The following is a 23,084-nucleotide window of genomic DNA, read 5'->3' on the forward strand; positions in this document are numbered from 1 at the left end:
GTTTGATAGGGCATGAGCACTGTTGGAAGTCACTGCTATATATTGTTTGCTTACTTTGTGCCAAGCTTCTTGAAGATTCGATATTGTGACCACCCTTCTAATAGAGTTGCTGATTGGCTCTCAGGAATTTCAAAAGGGACTGTGTTGGCAACCAGCTCCTTTGACCTTAACTTTTTATTTTTAAATTTTGTGATACTGGGAATTGAACCTAGGGGAGCTTTACCACTCAGGTAAATCCCCAGCCTGTTTTATTTTTTATTTTGAGATGGGGTCTCACTACGTTATGGAGGCTAGCCTGAAACTTGGGAACCTCCTGCCTCAACCTCCAAGTTGCTGGGGTTACAGGCATGTTGCCACTGTGCCTGGGTCACCTTAACTTTTTGTTGCTATTGCTGCTTATCATCTTGGCCAGCTCAAGAATGTAATAAATGAACAAGTAGCAAAAAGTGGGAAATTTGGGAATACCTAATTTTGCTTAAACTAACATTTTAAAAAATAGGATAGTAAGGTTGGATGTGATTTTTTTTTTTTTTTTTTTGGTGGTGGTGCTGGGGATTGAACCCAGGGCCTTGTGCATGTGAGGCAAGCACTCTATCAACTGAGCTATGCCCCCTGACCTGGATGTGATTTTTATGTAGATCATCAATGGAGTCCTTTATACACAGGCCAAGGGTTCTTAGTATGGGATGAGAAGTTGTGTAGATGCTGGCTAAATATATGGACTTGCAGCCAAAGCCTGGCTTGCATTGCAGCTCCACTGTGTCCTAGTTCTGTGACCCTGAACAAGTCACTTAATCTCCCTCTTAGTCCCTCACCTTCACATCAAAGAAAAGTTTGAGCCAGAGTAATGATGAAGAAAATCACTGTCAATCAAACCCCACATTAGGCAGCCTGCCAAGGTAAACAGGAGGCGAAATGTACCAACTTCATAGATTATTATGAGGATTAAATGAACCAGTACATGCTTCGTACATAGTGCTATACAGTGTTAGCTATTCTTATTATGTGATGTAAACATATATATTAATATTTCATGGTATCATAATTTCAGGGGCTCTGTCATCTCAATGTAATTGAGAATCATGGGCCTGGAATTTCTCTTCTAATACTGAAACCAGTTTTGTTATTCTATGCTATAGAATTGGATTTCCTGTTTTCTTTCCCCCTTTTTATAACTCAGTGTTGTGAAGAAGTATTTTCTCTGAAACCTAGAGAGAAAACACTTTTTTTCAGTTACCAAATGTAATTTGATGTTAAATATGAGTTCACAAGGGATTCCTGTTTCTTATCATGGTGTTTTTGTGTTATATACATACATTAGCTACAATTGTTATTTATTTGTTAAATATGTAATATTTTTAGGTTATTTTTTCTTATAGATGAAGAAACTGGAGCTCAGTGATCAAGCAAATTGCCAAAAGCTGTCAATGACACATCCAAAATTTTAAGACACACTGTCTTGATTCTAAAGCCTGCTCTAATATCAGTATGTGCAAATCCAAATTCCTAATCCAGTGACTATAGTATGTGTGGTCATTTATTTAAAACAAATTCAGGCATCATTCCTTTAAATAGAGACTAATTTCTATGTAAGTATTCCAGAAGAATGTTCCTTTGATGCTTCAGACTGCAAAAGTCACTATGTAGCTGGAACATATTCATTTTTTTTGAACATATTCATTGAAAGAAATGTGAAAGATTAAAATAAGCAATTGCTTGTTCATTAGGCTAGAGAGTCTCTGGGCTTGGCTGCTTCCTATTTACCCTAGACAAACCTTTATTCCCTAGTGTTGGGGGAGGCAGTGTGTGGCAGAAGAGAATGCCCAGCAGCTAGCCATTCTCTTAGCATTTGGTATCTTCTTGTGCCTCCTTGAGGCTTCCCCACTGCTGGGCATCACCTGGCTTTGCAGTGCTGATGAGTGCAGGTGTGAGCAGTGGGCACTTAAAGTTATACCATGGAGAGAACAATAGACAAATTCTGCCTTCACCTCCCGCTTCTGTGATTCCTGGGCTGCTTCTTAGGTCCATCTGCAGCTTCTAATCGGACTGAGAATCAACTTGTCCATTTTTATGATCATTTTTCAGGTTCCTCACTTTCCCAGTACTTTATTTCTTTGGTATGTCTAGTGTTGGCTTTCAGGAGGGAGCCAGCAGTATATGCTAGTTAGCTTGTACTGAGCCAGACAAGGTTACTTGTAAGTGCATTGTCTGGAGTGTAGCTCTCTTCTTTCCAGTACAATAATGTTATGTCTAGCATATAAGAGGCCACGTCAGTGCAGAAATCTCTGTTGGTAATTTTTTTGTTTTGTTTTGGGTACTAGGGTTGAACTCAGGGGTACTCAACTACTGAGCCACATCACCAGCCCTTTTTTGTATTTTATTTAAAGACAGGGTCTCACTGAGTTGCTTAGTGCCTTACTGTTGCTGAGGCTGGCTTTGAACTCATAATCCTCCTGCCTCAGCCTCCCAATCTGTTGGGATTACGGGCGTGTGCCACTGTGCCTGACCTCTGTTGATGGTTAATGTTTTTCTCAGGTTAATAATGTATTAACAATTTTGGGGAATGTAACCACTATGTATCATAACATGTTTTGTTTTTTTGAGAGGGTACTGGGGATTGAACCCAGAGATGTTTTACCACTAAGGTATGTCCCCAGCCCCTTTTTGTTTTTTATTTTAAGGCAGGGTCTTACTAAGTTGTTGAGGCTGGCCTGGAACTTGTGATCCTTCTGCCCTCAGCTTCTCAAACTACTGGGATTACAGGCGTGTATCACTGTGCCTGGCTGTATCATAACATTTTTAAAGTGAAAATTGTATTTATGGTTCAACCTGGAATCCTGGCACCCATTTACCTTTGAAGGTGGAGCTGGGCCTTTTCCTCCTCTTCATATAGGAACTACTGGAGTAGTGGCTTTAGCAGAGAAGGACCTTGTGATGGGTGGGTACAGTGCTGGTGGATGATAAGAGTGGGTAGGGCTGTGGGATGGGTAGCAGGATGGGAACTCCATTCTCTGGGGCCCTATGATAATTGGGAGTTTTTTTTTTTCTTTTTCTTTTCCTTACTCTCTATTACTATCAGTGCTACCCTATAAGTATCACCTATGGGGAGCTGGGAAGTGAGCTGTCATCCTTCCTACTAGATGATGAGTTCCATGGAAGCAGGGTTTTTGCTTTTTGTTGTTGTTGTTGTTGTTATTGTTTAAATCCCCAGTGCTTTCCACGTACTAATGTGTTTGATGTTATCAGGCAAGAGAAAATTGCTACCATTTTTTCATTGCTATCATTTCTTTTTTTTTTTTTTTTGGTGGTGGGGAGAGTGGGATAACAGGGACTGAACTCAGGGGCACTCAATCACTGAGACACATCCCCAGCCCTTGTTTGTATTTTATTTAGAAACAGGGTCTCCCTGTTTAGTGCTTCGCTAAGTTGCTGAGGTTGATTTTGAACTCATAATGCTCCTGCTTCAGCCTTCCGAGCTGTTGGGATTACAGGTGTGTGCCACCTTGCCCGGCTCATTGCTACCATTTCTTGAATGTTCATCATTAAACTGAACAAGATTACAAATGTTGCCATGTTTTATGGAATCTAAGATGCTGATGGTAAGATGTATCAGTAAGAAAGAAAAAAACCCTTGTTAATTAAATTCAGACTCCAGTGCTTTTTTTTTTTTAAACTTAGAATGTTTGTTATGTACTTTCTGTTGTCATTATAGTGCTAGAGATCAAACCCAGGACTTTGTGCATGCTGGGCAAGTGCTCTCCCCTTGAGCTCAACTGCTGTCCCCAGCCCTGTTATATACTTATTGAAAGAGCTCTTTGAAATTTATTTACCTTTAGATTTTTAAATCATATCATGTGCGTACATGAAAGGGAAAATATAAGTAAGATAAATTGATTAAAGTATTCCTAAGATTTCTTCACTCTAAGAGTCTGATTTTTGAGAATCTTTTTGACTCATAGTTTGTGATATGGTAGTTTCCCACATAGTGTTGTTTTCTGTACTAACAAGAATGTGAGTGATGTGGCATTTCTTAAGAGGGCACACCACCATCTCCAGGAATATGATGAGTGTATAATGTTCTGTAAGTTTTGATCCTGGGGTTTTCTTATTCAGCCTGTAACTGGCCATTCTTCCCCACAAATCTCAGTAATATCAACACTTCCTGTAGTTTTATCCACGTCGGCTATCTTTTCTATCTAGGTCCTGTAAAGACCTTGATTGTTCAGGTCATTATTCTAATGGTGAATATTTCTTTCCGTAATCAAATTTGTGCCTTGCTATTGTTTTCATGACTTCCAGTTTCAATATCAAGTTATAGTGTGATCTTTTTGAGAACATTTAAAATGGCAGTTAGAGCTAAGCATGGTGGCGCTTGCCTATAATCCCAGTCATTTGCGAGTCTGAGGCAGGATGATCACAAGTTCAATGCCTAGCTGGGCAATTTAGCGAGACCCTGTCTCAAAAAAAAAAAAAAAAAAGATAGTGAACTGGATATGTAGCTCAGTTGTACATGAGTACCTGGGTTTAATCCCCAGTACTGCCGAAAACAAACAAAAAAGTTAAAAAAAAAAAAAAAAGTACTTACGATTCATTGTGTCCATTATCAACAATATACCTGACTCAGTTGAAGTGAGGCCAGACTCATAATGAATTACAATGAACAAGGAGGCCACTAATGGTCCAGCAGTGACCCTACTTCCTGATTGCATCTGGATGATAGTGACTGCGCCATACCATTGAATGTGAAATAGTTTCCTATTTCAACAATGTTAAAATGTGGGGGAAAGTGCATCATAGATTTGATGAAATATGTATAGACTGTTAATTTTACAAATCTGTAATTCTTACAGTAACCATGCAGGGCTGATAATTTGAATTTTCCAAAGAAGATATAAAAGATCAGAGCGTGTGACTACTAAGATCTCATCTATCAAGTAGTTGGTAGATTTGAGGGCTTAGTCTTCAGATTTGTCTGATTCTAAAGCTCACATTCTATGCTATACAACATGTTCAAAAAACAGTAAAGTTTTAGGAGGGTAGAGTTTTTTCTTTTGAGATAAGAACTTGCTGTATTGCCCATGCAGGCATCGAACTCCTGGGCTCAAGTGATTCTCTTGCCTTAGCTTTCCAAGTAGCTGAGACTACAGGCATGTGCCCTGCACTTGTTTTTTTTTTTTTTTTCTTCTTCTTCTTTTTTTCTCCCTTCCTCCCCCACTGTCCCCCCTTTCCTTCCTCCCTTCCTTCTTTCCTTCCTCCCTCCTTCCCTTCCCTTCCCTTCCCTTCCCTTTTCCTTTTCCTTTTCCTTTTTTGATATACTGATGTTTTTGTTTTTGTGGGGCTTGAACTCATTGCGCTACACTCCCAGCCCTTACATTGGTGTTTTTTACAGACTGAGAACAATGATTGGCACATACAAAGTACTTAATAAATATTGTTGAGTAAAGTTGATCATTAGGAGGTAGAAATGCAAGCTTGAAGCTTGTCTTCTTCCTGGGAATGAAGCCATTAACTCTCTCTTTTTTGCTCTCTTTTTTTGTACTAGGGTTTGAACTCAGCGGTGCCTAACCACTGAGCAACATTTCCAACCCTTTTATTTTTAATTTTGAGATAGGGTCTTGTTAAGTTTTTGAGACTGACTTTGAACTTGTGATCCTCCTGCCTCAGCCTCTTTAACCCCCGGGGGACTAAAAGCATGTGCTACCACATCTAGTTGAAGTCTCTCTTTTTGGACAATGGGGAAAGGAGAGAAAATGATGCCTCCTTTTAGACAAGGTGTAGGTGTGGTTCTCCTGTTCTCTCAGATCTGTAGGAGATAAATAAAATGGAAGAGTAGAAGGAAGTTCATGCCCATCAGTACCTGCCTGCTGGACAGCGCTAACATGGCTCCTGGGGTTCTTCCTGTGTTTCCTATAAATCATCAATGAGCTCTATAAATTGTGCAGCTAAAAATAAAATAAATATGGGTTCAGTGGTAGAGCACTTTCCTTGTATGCCTGAGGCCCTGGGATCAATACCCAGCTCTGAAAAAATAAATAAATAAACAAGCAAATAATATAATAAAAATAAATAAAAAAAGGAAAATAAACATGACAAGTCTTATATACAGACTCATTACAAAAGAAGTTCTTATATAGGGATGGACTAAGAATTGTTAGTTTTTAAAAGACTATGTTTTGAAAATACAGAAGGACTGTATAGTTTATCTACAAATTTTGAAAGTTGATACATTTGAGAATCCATGATGTGCTAGACCTGTGCCTAGAATTACTTTAGGAATTATTATCTCCATTTTACATATGATGATGTTGAGTTTCAGAGATTTGACCAATGTGAGATGTGATAAACTGTTTTCTAAAAATGTTATATATATATATATATATATATATATATATATATATATATATATATATATATATATATATATTTATTTATTTATATATAGTTGTGGATGAGCCTTTATTTATTTATTTTTATGTGGTGCTGAGAATTGAACCCAGTGCCTCACACATGCTAGGCAAGTGCTCTACCACTGAGCCACAACCCCAGCCCACTGATAAACCGGTTTTGGTTTTTGTTTTTTGCAATACTGGGCATTGAATTCAGGGACTTGCAAATGCTAGGCAAGTACTCTACCATTGAGCTACATCCCCAGACCCTAGAGTAGACTTTAGAAACCATTTATGCTCTTGTTTTGCAAATGTCCAGAGGATTTAAGGTGATTTACTTGGTTAGTGGAGTCATGCCTAGAGTTGTTTTTTGAAAAATGTATTAAATAATACATAATGGCAGAACATTATACTGGTGTTTCAAATAGTTTAGTAGTTATAGAAACTCCATGTGTCTTATAGCCATATCTTAAAGAACAAGAACTACTAACTGGATATCTGGTGTCACTACATTGGATTCCAGACACTTTTTTATTGTATGCTGGTGTTGGAACCCAGGGCATCATGCATGTTAGGCAAACATTCTACCACTGAGTGACACCCCAGACAGTTTTTTAATTAAAGTGTTTTCACCATCTTGGGAAAATAAAAAAAGAAAAACAACTTTCCTCGTATACTCTCACTGAACAATCAGCATAGAAAACTTCTCTGGCCACTTGTGTAGGGGCTCCCAACCTTCTATCAAGCAAGCAATCAATTCTGCACCAGTGGGGTATTCTCTAATCCATTTCAGCTGTGACCGTATTTGTCTGGAGATAGCTCATGTCTTCCAGGTTGAAGACTCAGCCCCCAAGACTACCCCCCCTTCAGATGCCAGTCAAAGGCTCCAGGTTGTTTTCCATGTGCTTCTGACTGACCTGTATAAATCTGGGTTCCCATCCCCCTTCTCAGATCAATTAATTTATTAGAGTGGTTCATAGAACTCAGGGAAACCTTTAGTTACATTTACTGGCACATCACAAAGGATATTAATGAATACCAAATGAAAAGATGCATAGGGCAAGTAGGGGAGACAGACACTTTCTGGGTGTTCCATCTTCCAGGAACCTCTGTGATCTTAGCTATCTGAAATTTTCCAAAACTCTGTCTTTTAGGGTTTTTTGGGAGGCTTCTACCCCAACCAAGGTCACTGCATAGCATGCTTGATTGAATCACTGGCCTTTAGTGATCAGGTTAACCTTTTCAGCCCCCCCTCCCCTCTATACCTCCCCTTTCCTCCATTCCTAACCCCGGATTGGGGGTCCAGGCTAAAAGTCCTAACCCTCTAATCCTGCCTTGGTCTTTCTGGTGACCAGTTTTCATCTGAAGCCATTGATCATGTCATGTCAAAGATACTTATCCCTTTGAAGATCCAAGAATTTTAGGACTTGTATATCAGGTAAAGGAGACAAAGACCAAATATGTGTTTTATATCAATCACACTGGGCTTTATTTGCTAGCAGTATTTAAAATTTATTGGGAGGGGCCATTATGGGCAGTAATTCACATTATTAAATTTTATTGGTATGTTTTCCTTGGTAATATATTAATTGTCCCCCCCACTTTTTTTTTTTTTGATCCTATCTGCTAAGTAGTTATTCCCTACCACCCCCTTCAAAATCTTTGCCTAGTTCGCCAGTATTTTATGTCATGTATTATTTCCTTATACTGGTAAGATTAGAAGAGATCCTTCAGTCTGGAATAGTTGTCCTATCCTTTATGTTCCTGCTCTTTTCCTCCTACTCACCTATTCCAAGAAGTCATCTCTGATCACCCCTATTTGGAGTAGATATCCTTTCCTGTGTTCCCACTGCACATTATGATATCTTTAAATCACTCAACAAAATCATCTAGGTCTATCACAAGCCAGGAGTTAACAAAACATAACTCCTTGACCTTAAGAAATATAGAGGAGGCAGACAAGTAGATAAGAAAATGCAACATGATTGTATAACTTTCAAAAACTGATTACTATGTAGCAAGCATTGTGTTATGCACTTTGTGTTCATTATTTTGTGTCATTCTCTTAATAATCTTATGATCCTTATTTTACAGAGAAGGAAGAGAAATATAGAAGACTTCTGCGCTCTACCCCAACCAAGGTCAGTTAAGCCTCAGAACAGCTACCCAAATCCAGATCTGTCCTTCCCCACTCTGCCTCTTGCCCCTACATGCATCAGTGCACTTGTTCTGTGTCTCAGGTGGTCTCAAGCACTATTCAAAGAATAGTGCCAGCGTAGGCATTTGGAAACTAATAATGACTTCAATTTTCATACAACCACTTTAACTGCTTCAGTATCTTCCCTTTGAGATTACAAAAGGAGCTGAGAATGGTGGCACATAGCTGTAATCCCAGCAACTCAGGAGGCTGAGACAGGAGGATCATAAGTTCAAGGCCAGCCTTAAGAATATAGAGAGGCGGGGCTGGGGGTGTGGCTCAAGCGGTAGCGCGCTCGCCTGGCATGCGTGCGGCCCGGGTTCGATCCTCAGCACCACATACAAACAAAGATGTTGTGTCCGCCGAGAATTAAAATAAATAAATAAATATTTAAAAAAAAAAAAAAAAAAAAAAAAAGAATATAGAGAGGCCCTAAGCAACTTAGTAAGACCTTGTCTCAAAAAATAAAAGTGTTTGGGGATGTAGCTCCATGGTAGATCCCCCACCCCCAAAGAAAAAAGTTTCCAAAAGGACACAGTATACTAACACATACAGTGCAACACAGGTAAAACAATGTATATTAAAAGTTACTCATCATGGTATTGCAGGTAATAGCAAGAGATTAGAAAGAACCTAAATGTTTTTCAATACAAAATTAGTTAAAAAAATCATGATATATTCATACAATGAAATTGTGCAGCTATAACAAATAATGAGGAAAGTATATACAGATGTGCAGTGATATAAAAAGCATGATGTTATATGGAATGAACAAGGTATAAAAGAAAAGGGACTTTATAAGGAATCAGTAGCTATGTTTCTTTCTTTTGGTGTTGGGGATTGAACCCAGGACCTCCTGCACTTAAAACATGAGCTCTACTACTGAGCTACACTGGAGCCCTAATAGTGTGTTTCTCTTTGTGATTGGAGAAAATGAAGGCAGTAAGACACTCTATCTGGGCTATGTATTTTGTGAGGTCATAGGCTATGCCTGCCTGATTCTCACAGTTGCTTTGTGCCTAGCTTAGTGTGCACTCAGTATTTGTGCAGTCAAGGAACCAAGTTGAAAAAAAAGAAAATCGCAAATTCCCTTATTGGAAGGACTCATCTCTTTTGTGTTATTCCTGCTAAAAATATGCATCCTAAATCTAACCATGAAGAAACATCAGACAAACTGAAATTGAAGTACATTCTGAAAGATAAATGGCCTGTGCATTTAAAAAATGTCAAGGTCATAAATGACTTAAGAGAGCAGAAGACTATTGGATTGAGGGAGACTGAAGGAACATGACAATTGAATACACTGTGTAGGATGCCAGATTGGATTGGGGCCAGAAGGAAAAATATTTCTTTGGCTATAAAGGACATTAATTATACAGTTGACTATATTTGAATAAGGTCTATAAATTAGATAATTGAGCTGATCAAATTTAATGTTAACTTCTGGATTTTGATGATATTACTGGAATTATAAGAAAATGTTTTTGTTTTTAGGAGTGAGGCACTTAAGAATTTAGGGGTACAAGGTCATTGGGTCTGCAATTTACTCTCAAATGGTTCAGGTAGGGGAAAAAAAGAGAAAGAATAATAATAAAGCAAACATGGTAAAATGTTAGTATTTGAAAAATACAATAATTCTTTGTACTAGTTTTGTAACTTTTCTGTCTGAAATTATTTCAAAATAAAAACTTTTTTTTTCTTTTGTAGTACTAGGGATTGTATCCAGGCTTTTGCACTTGGAGACACCCCATCACTGAGCTACATCTCACTCTTGAACTTGGTATCCTCCTGCCTCAGCCTCTCGAGTAGCTGGGATTTCAGGTGTGTAACACCATGATTGGCTCTTTTTATAGATATTTATATTACTGGTGACATTTTTTTTCCGTAGGTTTCTTAATATTTTTGTTTTTTTAAATAACAACTTTGTCGAGGTCTAATTACATACCATGTGCAATTCATCCTGAAGATCTTTTTACATAGATTTTAAATAGTGCCACTATATAAGGGAGGCATTTTTCTAAAAATCAACTTTATAAGGGTATAATTTACATATGATAAAATTCACATATTTTGATTGAAGAGGTTGATGACTTTTTTTCTTTCTTTTCTGTCAGTACTGGGGATTAAAACCATTGTCTCGAGTTCAATCTGCAGCACCACAAAACAAACAAACAAAACAACAAAAAACCAGGGCCTCATATATGCTAAGCTAACAGTCTGAAACTGAGCTACATCCCCACTCTTTTTTATTTTTATTTTGAGACAGAATCTCACTAAGTTGCCCAGGCTGACCTTAAATTTGTAATCCTACCTCAAGGTTTATGAGTTGCTCAGATTATAGATGTACACTACTAAACCTGGCTAGTTGATAACTTTTTTTTTTTTTTTATGGGGGATTGAACCCATAGGAACTTAACCACTGAGCCATTTCCCCAGCCTATTTTTATATTGTTTTAAAGACAGGGTCTGCTGAGGGTGACCTTGACCTATTTGATCCTCCTGCCTCAGCTTCCTGAACTGCTGTGATTACAGACATACCCCATCATGCCTGGCCTAGTTGATTTTAAATTTTTTTTTTTTTTAAGTTACAGATGGACACAATACCTCTATTTTATTTATTTATTTTTATGTGGTGCTGAGGATTGAACTTAGTGCCTCACACATGCTAGGCAAGTGCTCTATACTGAGCTACAGCCACAGCCCTAATTGATGACTTTTGATACATATATTCTCTATGTAACCATCACTCCAATCCAGATTCAAGATAAAAGATATTCCCATTTCTCCAGAAAGTTCTTTCATGCCCCTTTGTTTATACATTCAGTTTTTGGTGGACATGGGTGTTAAGTACTCTTTGAATGGGGAAAGGAAGAGTAAGGTGTATGCCAGGTGAGTGAGTGTGGGGGATGGTGTAGGAGGGGTGAGGATGGCAGGAACAGGCTCCTGAGTGACTCAGAAGATGGTTCCCATGCAATTTGGACACAGCAGTTCCTGTATTCCAGAGCTAGGCACAGACATAGGGTGTTCTAGTATCTTTCTTTTTTGGGATATATTTTGGTTCAGAGATTAGAGGATGTGTGGTCTAAAAATGTGCAATTAATAATGGAGAACATTCTGACTGGCAATTGGCTCATAGTCTTTCTTATCTGACTTTATTGGTGTTCTGATCATCTTACTTTTTCCTGTCTACGTCTGCTACTTTACTGGGAGATTGGGAAGAACTATCAGGTTGGCTGCTGCCATGTTAACACAGCATTTCTCATGTGATATCTAAAATGTCAATGACTTATTGTTAAATAGGAAGATTATTGCTTTAAAAGTCTATTTGGAAAGGAATAAGACTTTAAGATGTAGATTTTATGCATATTGATGCTTAGTAAAACTTGATTTGGTCATTGATCATTCCTGTACTGACCAAATGGGAAACAAAATTTATATTTTCACTCACAAATTGTGACCCAGAAAGTCTAGTTCTCTATACCTGTCATTTTCCCCCTTCTTTTATGTCTGCTATTATTATTCTATTCATATTAAGGAGAGATGGTATAGGCAGGTAGTGTCTACCAGAAAAAAGCTTGGGCTACACAGTGATCAGATTAGGTTATGAACTTATAATTTGCCTGTGTTTAATGTCTGGAAAACTGTTCTCAAGATAACTAAAATTACCTTCAGCATTTTTAATGATGGTTACAGTATATATACAGTGTATATACATTTACACTCTTCCTGACGAGTGCCTAGAACACACCAAACACACGATACATTGTATTATTATTCTAAATGATTTCTTCATTTGCTCAGGTGTATTGTCTTTTTTTTTTTTTTTTTTTTTTGGTGGGGTATCGGGAATTAGAACTTAGGGACACTTGACCACTGAGCTTCATCCACTATTTTGTAGGTTGTTTTGAGACAGGGTCTCACTGAGTTGCTTAGTGCCTCGCAGTTGCTGAGGCTGGCTTTACACTCGCAATCACCCTGTCTCAGACTCCTGAGCCACTGGAATTATAGGTGTGTTGCCTTTTTTTTTTTATTATTTTTTTAAAGATGTTGATGGACCTTTATTTAATTTTATTATATTTATTTATATTTGGTGTTGAGAATCGAACCCAGTGCCTCATACATGCTAGGCAAGCACTCTACTACTGAGCTACAACCGGAGCCCGGTGTGTTGCCTTTTAACAAAGCTTTTTCTCCCCCTTCTTTGATAAAAAGTAATTAATTAAAATACATTGTCTCTTCCCAGACACACTGCAGAGAGACCTTTCTGTCCTTCCTGAGCGCACAGATGCTGGACAGATGATTGTCCTCTGCCCTGTGCTGCTGTAGGTGGCCCAGACTTGGAGCTGTCCAGCAGGAAAGTATGGATTCCAAAGATGAAAGCTCACACGTGTGGCCGACGTCTGCAGAGCATGAACAGAATGCCGCACAGGTGAAGGGTGTTCTCTTCCAGCTGGCTAAGGATAGCAGTGTTTTTGTTGGGTTCAGTTTGCTGATAGCTAAAGAAATAATAGCTACTCTATAGTAATGAGTAGTTGGGAGGGAGTTGACAGGAAGAACTTGTGCATAGCACTCTGAATGCTCCATTGCCATGTTTCACTGTGATTTAGAAAAACCCATATCCACTCCCCCACAGTCTTGGTTCCCTGCCCCAGGCTTCTCTGCCTTATTTGCAACTTAGTTTCAGTTTTTAGACCCTACTTTATTTTTCATTTTTGGTGTTGAAAGCCTCAAACTGTTGTTTCTATTATGCCATTCAGTATAAGGTTTCGATTCTATGTGAGTTATAAGATAACAATGTATGTTTATAAAGTGAGTGGCCTTTTCTTTTAAATTTAAAATGTAAACTTCTAAATGCAAATTGTCCCATTATGAGTCACAAATTTTGGTTAGTCATTTATTCAAATACTATTGTCATTGATAATCTCTGGCTTTTTCTTTTCTGTTAGCTTTCTCTCTCCCTCTCTCTCTCCCCCTCTCCCTCTCTCTCTCTCTCTCTCTCTCTCTCTCTCTCTCTCTCTCTCTCTCTCTCTCTCCCTCTCCCTCTCTCCCTCTCTCCCTCGCTCCCTCTTTCCCTCTCTCCCTCTCCCCCCCCCCCACCTCTCTTTCTTTCTTTATCCCAGGGGCACTCTACCACTGAGCTATATCCCCAGCCTTTTTAAATGTTTTTTTTAAAAAAAACATTTTTAGATGTTGATGGACCTTTATTTTATTCATTTATTTGTATGTGGTGCTGAGAATTGAACCCAGTACCTCACACATGCTAGGCAAGTGCTCTACTATTGAACCACAACTCCAGCCTCAATCCCTAGACTTTTATTTTATTTTGAGACAGGGTCTTGTGAGATTGCCTGAGGCTGGCCTCCAGTGTGCTCTCCTGCCTCAGCTACTTCCTGAGTTGCTGCCTGGCTGATCTCTACCTTTTGACTTGCTGGTGGAACCAGCTGCATTTTCTTTTTCTTTGCAAAGGGGACTCATATGTTGCTCAAGCTGATCTCAAACTCCTGAGCTCAGCAATCTGTGTGCCTTAACCTCCTGAGTGTCTGGGACTATAGGCTCGTGCCACAACCACCTGGATTCACCTGCATGTTCTTTTGACTTCTTGGTAGAGGCACATCTCTGCATTTTTTTTTTTTTTTTTTTTTGGTGTGGATTTGAATTTGGAATGGGTCAGCAGTACTAGGGAGCCATGTTTTATTTGTGACCAAAGTATAAAACTTAATTTTTATTCATTAGGATAAATGTGAAGTTTTTGTTCAAATTTTTATTCAGTCACATAACTACAGTACTATCATAAAAATCAGGAAGTCAACATTGAAACATTCAAATAGGTAAGTCTTATTTAATTTAAGCAATATCATTTATATTATAATATGTAAAACTGATCATCTGCTATGAATTAAAAGTCTCAGTCTGAAAACTTAAAAAACAGCAGTTGTAGCTGGGTGCAGTGGCACATGCCTGCAATCCTAAGACTTAGGAGGCTGAGGCAGGAAGGTCACAAGTTCAAGCCCAGCATCAGCAACTTAGCAAGAACCTGTTTCAAAATGAAAAATGAAAAAGACTGAGGGTGTGGCTCATAACTCAGGGTAAAGCACCCTGGGTTCAAACCCCAGTACAAAAAAAAGAAAAAAAGAGAGACAGTTTCATAGTGTTCTCATATATTTTGCTTATCAAAAAGCAAAACAAAGGTGAATATGGTTGTGATGTGGTATATAACCAGAGTCCCTACCTCTGGATAACCAAATAACAGATAGCTAAGGCCAGGAATCCTCCATTATATTCTCTCTCTCTCTCTCTCTCTCTCTCTCTCTCTCTTTTGTACTGGGGATTGAACTCAGGGGCACTCCACTACTGAGCCACATCCCCAGCCCTTTTTTTTAATTTTATTTAGAGATAGGGGCTTACTGAGTTGCTTAGGGCCTCAATAAGTTGCTGAGGCTGGCTTTGAACTCATGATCCTCCTGCCTCAGCCTTCCAAGCTGAGGGCCACCTCGCCTGGCCCCTTATATATATTTTTTCCTAGTCATTCATGCTCTTGGCTAGGAAATCTGATTCTGGTGTTTTTTTTTTCAAATTCTGATTGGCAGAATCTGAGTGAGGAAGACCAAGCAGAAAAGTTTATATCTTAGATGGCTCATCTTTTTGGGAAATGTTTTTTCCTTCTTTAAGCACTGGACCTAGTTCAAAGCTTTGTTAATGAACAAATCTGTATAAACTTTATCTTCATGGATAAATCAAATTTACATAGAAGACAGACTAATCATTTAGTATAGAAGTGGAAGTTTGCTGTATTTCTGTGATGTTTAATTTACATTTGGCTTCTGGGTTTCTTTCTGGGGATTAAGTTAGTTTATATCCGCTTTGGAATCTATTTCCCCACTGGAGAAAACTGACAAAAATGTTAGGTCCACTGCCAAGGCAGTGGAACGGTAAGGGTCCTAACCTGAAAGCGTGATTTCCACATCAGTACATAAATGATCTCTCTCCTAAATGTGTACTTCAAGCATCTGTTTCTAGACCTTCAGTCTTGGGCAATTAGGCCACATTCCAAGCTGTAGCCCTCATAAATGCAGTCCTACATGCTGACCATTCAGAAAGTATTTTATAAAACTCAAGTTTTTGCTTTTAGTTCTTTAGGTTTTGGAAGATAGAAAATTGTTTACCCTGATGACAACTAAATATTTGTCTAGAACCCCTTAAAAGTTTTTTATAAGGATTTTCTGTGTGTTTACCTCGCTGGCAAAGAAGAGTTTTGTTATTCATTTATTGATTCTGCTGACATTTCCTGATATGCCTCCAGTATGTTCTTTTAGTGTGAAAGAACTTATAGGAAAGAATATGGACTTATTTAAAAAATTTTTTTTTAGTTGTAATTGGACATTATACCTTTATTTTACTTATTTATCTTTTATGTAATGCTAAGGATCGAACCCAGTGCCTCGCATGTGCTAGGTGAGTGCTGTACCACTGAGTCACAACTCCAGCTCCTAATATGGCCTTATTTTAATAACTAACTTAAAGGAACTGTTATAAAATAGATTTTTTTTGTGATATGCTGAGAGCAATTGGCTTTTGAGGTCTTGACATATTTGTTCACATTGCAGAATAATTTGTATTTTATATTTTTTTTGGTGTTGTCAAAGAGGAATCTGCAGTCACTTTTCCAGGATCAATTAACCCCCTACCACCTATGACTTCCCAAAGGAGTTATCTGCATTGGACATTTGAGGCAGAGGAATTTAAGTCATTCTCTCACATTAAGTGATAAATCTATGACACAGTTCTTACACTCTGTCTCCTAGTCTCTTAGATGGAACTGCCTAAATTCTCATTCTTCTTTCATTGGGGATATTTTAGGAGTGCAAATGTGCTTGGTTGGCTATGTACCTTTGTGAGATTGATTTCTTTTTACAAGAATAATTGCTATAACTTGTCTGTTTTTTTTGCACCAGGTGCACTTTGTTCCAGATGCTGGAACTGTGGCTCAGATTGTCTACACTGATGACCAGGTCCGTCCACCCCAGCAGGTGGTGTACACGGCAGATGGTGCCTCCTACACTTCAGTGGATGGTCCCGAGCACACACTGGTATACATCCATCCTGTGGAAGCTGCACAGGCATGTGAAGAATTAGTGTTTTTTAATTTGTTAATTAATTAATTAATTCAGCAATTACTTATATTTATTCTATGCCAGTCATTATGCTAGGTACTGGTGAAGCAGGTAATGTTCAGATAAGATTTATGTTCTCAAGGAGCTCATAACCAACTCATCAGAGGAAGAGATCGTTCATTTAATTTAAATTAAGGCTAATAAGTATTTAGAGCACTAGTTTTATATCAGTTCTTCTCTCTAGTGACTAGATTGTGAATTTGTTACTTTTTTTGAGTATCAGTAACCAGGCATTTAGTTCTATATAGCTTAATCATAGATGGTTCAGTGAAAATGTATTGTTTATTTCAGTTAAATGTATAAGCAAAAAGTTCTAATAGCTTATTAAATACCCTTTATTAATAACCTACTGATTCTTAGTCTATAACAGAAGCCATTGTGTTTACTGGTAAAAGCTGTACAATTTTAACTACTTTAATTTTTTTCCCAGTGGCTTGAACTTCCCAAAGATACAACCCTAGTTTACAAATGTTATTTTCTATTGTTCATACTTTACAACGTGTAAAGTACCTTTAAACATGTTTTTATGGGTTAATGTTGAACCTAGGGCCTTGTGCTTGCTAAGCACATGCTTTACCATGAGCCTATTCCCAATTGCCAAACACATGTTTTTAAAAAACAAATTATATACTTTGTGGTAGGATCCTGATAATAAAATTTGCCCCTCATACAATATTTAATCAAGAGACTTCCAATCACTCGCAAGAAGATATGAGGCTCACCTAGTTAATACTTTTCTAATCTGTATAATGATGAAATTGCCAAATACTTTGATGGTACTTTTGGAATTCCTCTGCTTAGGTTTAGTCCTCTAACTCTATTAAAATAAGACCACATAATTTATGAAAAGAATGTCCTGTGCCCAACTATAGTTTATTATGATGTTACTAAACATCTAAAGTTTTTAAAAAATATTTATTTTTTTAGTTGTAATTGGACACAATACCTTTAATTTTATTTATTTATTTTTATGCTGTGCTGAGGATTGAACCCAGGGCCTTGTACGTGCTAGGCAAGCGCTCTACCACTAAACCACAACCCTAGCCCCTAACATCTAAATTTTGATAATTTAAAAAAGTCAAATATGAGAAATCTGATCCTGCCTGAAACCGTTCTTTACATTTCTCTGGAATTAAAATTTAACCATAGGATGCTGGAGTTGTGGCTCAGTGGTAGAATGCTTGCCTAGCACATGTGAAGCACTTGGTTTGATCTTCAGCACCCCATAAAAATACATAAATAAAGGTATTGTGTCCATCTACAACTAAAAAAAAAAATTTAAAAAAGATTTAATCATAGTTCTTATTCCCGTAAGTTTGTTAAAATCTTGGGCAAATTAAAATCTTTTAAAAGCTTTAGAAGAGAGCATATTTTTTGGGGTCAGGATGTTAACCATGGTGCCTTGGCTATGATATAGTCTTGAAGATTTTCTTTCTTACTTTGCTGCAGTATGACCCCACTAATTGTGATCACTTTTTCTTAACTTGTATTGTGACTTTACTGGCTTTTTCCAAACCTATGGGACATTAAGTTCAATTTATATTACTTCTACTTCTCTTCTGATAATAAACATGAGTTTGTATTTGATAGCATTGAAAACCCTGTTTTTATGATAATCTTCTCTGTGTCTATATATCTCCTTCCATTTTCTTTGAATCACAAATCTGTTCCAGTGAATGATGTATATATATATATATATATATATATATATATATATATATATATATATATAACCTTGTTCTTACATGTCTTGTATATTTTCATGACATACCATTTTAATTAGGTATGACATTCAACCTCAAGATAGGCTTTGGTTAAAAGTAAAATAGTGAAACATGTTAGCCATGTGAGATCGTTAGACATACCATCTCATTGGAGCCATCTGAATGAAAAGCTTTCTTTAGCCAAATGTAAGATTGCTATCTATATCTTCTTTATTAATGAAGAATTATCAGCTATGATGGTAGATAACTCTCCTAAGCATTGGTGCTTAGCAGTAGTATGATTTTTCCTGTGTAGGCAAATGTCTAAAGATCTATTGATAATTTTTTTTCTTTTATTTTTTGGTCTAGACTCTGTTTACAGACCCAGGCCAGGTAGCTTATGTCCAACAGGATACTACAGCTCAGCAGGTAATGACTTACGTTTTTGTTGTTTGTGGATAATACTGTGGCTGTCAGTTCCCTGGAATTTTCCTCTAATCCTCTGCCTGGTGCTATTTCTGAATATTTTTTTCTTAAATACTAAGAACATTCTCTGAGAGCTTCTTTTCATGGAAACAAAGCAAAACGTAACATAATACTAACACACTCCAGTCAGTAAATATTAGAATGGCTGATAATAAAAAGTGATTTGTCAGAGAAGTTTTTTTTAAAAAAAAAAACAAAAAACAACACAAAAACATATACTGGAGAGGCAGAATCACTTGAGCCCAATAGTTTGAGATCAGTCTGGGCAACATAGTGAAACCCCCATCTCTAAAAACCAAAAAAGGATATAAGCAGTACATTGGTTCATGCTCCAAAGAATAATCATGAAACTTTTTTCTTTTCGTACTAGGGATTGAACCCAGGGTCTAACACATGCTGGGCAAGTGCATTGCCATTGAGCTATATCCCCTACCCTTTTTATTTATAGACAGGGTCTCACTACATTGCCAAAGTTGGATTTCAACTTGCATACTTCCTGCCTCAGCTTTTCCAAAAACTGGGATTACAGAGATGCACCACCTTGCCCCCTGCTAATGATGAGTTTTTAATGTGTCTTTTTTTTTTTTTGGAAATGTTTTTGTACTTGTTCTATTTTTAAATACTGAAGAACTATTAGCTTAAATTATATTTCAATTTGGTGATAGCCTTCCTCATTCTGGCTTCTGAAAAACTGAAATTCTTCTTGATTTTCTCTTCTTTTTTAATACTGTAAAGAACACTATCATGGATGTCATATTAGATTATTTCCTTTGGCTAAGTCTCCCAAGGAGGAATGGTAGAGACAAAAGATATTCACATTTTAAGTTATTTAAGAACCAAGTTTGGGCTAGGGGGTGTAGCTCAGTGATAGAGTGCTTGCTTAGCATATACACGGCTCTGGTTTGGATCCTCAGCATTGAAAATAAAAAGAAATAAGAACCAAGGTTTTGTTTGAAAGTGCATAAAAATACAGGAATAAAAATCAAATAAAGGCCTAGAATCCCAAATTTGAATTGGAATATCAATACGAACTCAAGATATATTTTCTCTTCTAAAAAAAACAAAAACATGTTATCAGGACTGGGGTGTAGCTCAGTGGGAGAGCATATGCATTGCATGTATGAGACCTGGATTTGATCCCCAGCACTGCAAAAAATGTTCTGTAGTTCTGGTCACTGCAGAGGTGTAGAGACATAAGGATCAGTCTCGTATTACCGAGCATCCCTAACACCCCTCAGTGTGGTCTCTAAGTACAGATCTCCAGTAAAGGGAATTAGAGCTTCTTGAAGAAATGTCAGATTTCAAAACTAGGGGAAGGAATATACAAGATGAATTTGGAGCATCTCATCTTCTCAGAATGCAAAGGAGTTGTTAAAAACTTCTGGTGTCCTACGGAAGCCACTTAAGATGTAATATGCAGGGGCCAAAATAGGACAATTGATCTGTCAGAAAGGCTAATATCTATAATCGATTAAAAGTACTTAAATATACTTATAGTCTGCATATTCATTTTGATATTGAAAGAAATAACTCATTGGTCACTTTTTTCATGATGCTAGGGACCACCACATTATCCTGAAAACTGGTAAATGAAGGGAATGAAGTACTTTCTCTCTGGAAGTATTCAAGTAACCAGTTACTTCATGAAGGACCTTCCTTCGTTCGTTCGTTCCTTCCTTCCTTCCTTCCTTCCTTTGTTCCTTCATTCCTTCCTTCCTTCCTTCTTCTCTTCCTCCCTTCCTCCCTCCCCCGCCTCTTTCTCTTTCTCTTTTATTTGTTCTTTTCAGATATACATGACAGTAGAGTATATTTTGACATATTTTATGTACATGGAGTATAACTTATTCTAATTAGGATCCCATTCTTGTGGTTTTACATGATGTGTAGTTTCACTGGTGGAAATTCTTTTTTCCTTCTTAATATTTATTTTTTAGTTGTAGTTGGACACAATACCTTTATTTATTTTTATGTGGTGCTGAGGATCGAACCCAGGGCCTCACACGTGCTAAGCAAGCGCTCTACCGCTAAGCCACAACCCCAGCCCATGGTGGAAATTTCTTTATAGAAGCATTCCAACTAATAAACATAGCACCATTTGTATTCCCTAATGACATATGAATCTAGGCAATGATTAGCAACAGCATACTAAAACCACTAAGAAAAGTTGGTTTTAGAGAGGAATTTTGTAATAAATCAGAATAATAGCAACTTAAACCTCTGACCCTTCTTAGTATTGCTAGAAGAGAGAAAACCATTCATTACATGCCTCCTGGTGTTGGGTACTTCTGACATTACTGTATACCATGTGTGAAGTATTCATCCCCCCAAAATCAAACCTGAATCTGATTGAGTCTCTAGATTCAGCTGCCAGATTATAGGAAGTATGGTTCACTAATGAAGTTAAAAAGACACACAAGATTGTAATTAGCAAAATCTAACCTGTGGGAAACTCTAGAATAAATGGTCTGGCTTATTTATTCATTTGTTCTTTTGCTGGGGATGGAACTCAGTGCTTAATATATGTTAAAGAAGTGCTCTGTCACTAAGCTACCCCCTTAGTCCTTTGACTTTTTTTCCCTACAAATAAAACACAAGCAAAAAGAGGAGGTAAGAGAGCTAACAGATTAAGAGACTTCAGGAACATTATTACTTAGACGCAATATATGGTCCTTGTTTGGAAACTGATTTGAACAAACTGAAGGTAAAAATATTTATGAGACAATTGGGGAAATAGTATTACTAACTGGATATTGATAATACTAAGACAATTTTTTTTAGATATAATATATGAAATATAAAATAATTTTGTAGATATATGTTAAACTATTTACAAATGAAAATGTATAACATCAGGTTTGCTTCAAAATAATCTAGAGAGGAAGAAAGTGTAGGAGATTAGTTAGATGTAAGATGGGCTATGACACTTCTCAGAAGATGATGTACAATCAGTCAACAAATGCATGAAAAAATGTTCATCATCGCTAGCAATTAGATAAATGCAAATCAAAACCACTCATCTCACTCCAGTCAGAATGGCAGCTATTCATACAAATAACAATAAGTGTTGGTGAGGATGTGGGGAAAAAGGTACACTCATACACTGCTGGTGGAACTGCAAATTGGTGCAGCCAATATGGAAAGCAGGATGGAGATTTCTTGGAAAATTGGGAATGGAACCACCATATGACCCAGCTATCACTCTCCTTGGTCTATACCCAAAGGACTTAAAAACAGCATACTACAGGGACACAGCCACATGAATGTTTATAGCAGAACAATTCACAATAACTAAACTGTGGAGCCAACCTAGATGCCCTTCAATAGATGAATGGATAAAAAAATGTGGCATATATATACAATGGAATATTACTCAGCCATAAAAGAGAATAAAATCATGGCATTTGCAGGTAAATGGATGGGTTAGAGAAGAAATGCTAAGTGAAGTTAGCCAATCTCAAAAAACCAAATGCCGAATGTTTTCTTTGATATAAAGAGGCCAATTCATAGTGGGATAGGGAGTGGGAGCATGGGAGAAATAGACGAACTCTAGATAGGGGAGAGGGATTGGAGGGGAAGGGAGGGAGCATGGGGTTATTAATGATGGTGGAATGTGATGATCATTATTATCCAAAAGTACATGTATGAAGACACGAATTGGTGTGAATATACTATGTATACAACCAGAGATATGGAAAATTGTGCTCTATATGTGTAATAAGAATTGTAATGCATTCTGCTGCCATATGTAAATTAAAAAAAAGATGGGCTATGAGTTGATAATTATTGAAGTAGAATGGCAAGTGCATTAGGTTTATCATAATATTCTCTATTTGATATATTTTTGAAATTTGTTTTTACAAATGGAAAAAACTATTTTGATAAGACTTTAAGTTGCTTTTGGATACTGAAAAAATGGATATTCTTGGGGCTGGGGTTGTGGCTCAGTGGTAGAGTGCTCACCTTGCATGATTGAGGCGCTGAGTTCGATCCCGCCACAACATAAATGTAAAATAAAGATCTTGTGTCCACTTAAAACTAAAAAATATTTTAAAAATGTATATTTTCACCCAAAATATATGAGTATGCTAGTTTTCATGCTGCCTTGCCACATTGGTTATTTACATTCTTTTCAAATTTTGCC

At 37.3% G+C, this 23,084-nt stretch overlaps 1 protein-coding gene across 2 annotated transcripts in view; it reads left to right on the forward strand.

Moving 5' to 3' along the window:
• Nucleotides 1-23,084, forward strand: part of Prdm10 (PR/SET domain 10) — a 94,557-nt gene that overhangs the window by 18,045 nt on the left and 53,428 nt on the right. The window contains exons 1-6 of one of the 2 annotated variants that reach the window (XM_058575235.1): nt 6,821-7,824; nt 8,481-8,527; nt 10,291-10,404; nt 12,827-13,012; nt 16,536-16,700; nt 18,827-18,886. In XM_058575235.1, the coding sequence (XP_058431218.1) occupies nt 12,944-13,012; nt 16,536-16,700; nt 18,827-18,886 (294 nt within the window). In that variant the 5' untranslated portion in view covers nt 6,821-7,824; nt 8,481-8,527; nt 10,291-10,404; nt 12,827-12,943. Of the gene's footprint in view, nt 1-6,820; nt 7,825-8,480; nt 8,528-10,290; nt 10,405-12,826; nt 13,013-16,535; nt 16,701-18,826; nt 18,887-23,084 lie in introns of those variants that run through there. The other variant, XM_046432753.2, reaches the window with a different exon arrangement.

Source organism: Marmota monax, unplaced genomic scaffold, assembly GCF_021218885.2.
Source record: "Marmota monax isolate L192 unplaced genomic scaffold, Marmota_monax_Labrador192_F-V1.1 WCK01_AAM20220418_F8-fsc00062, whole genome shotgun sequence".
NCBI classification, from domain to species: Eukaryota; Metazoa; Chordata; class Mammalia; order Rodentia; family Sciuridae; genus Marmota; species Marmota monax.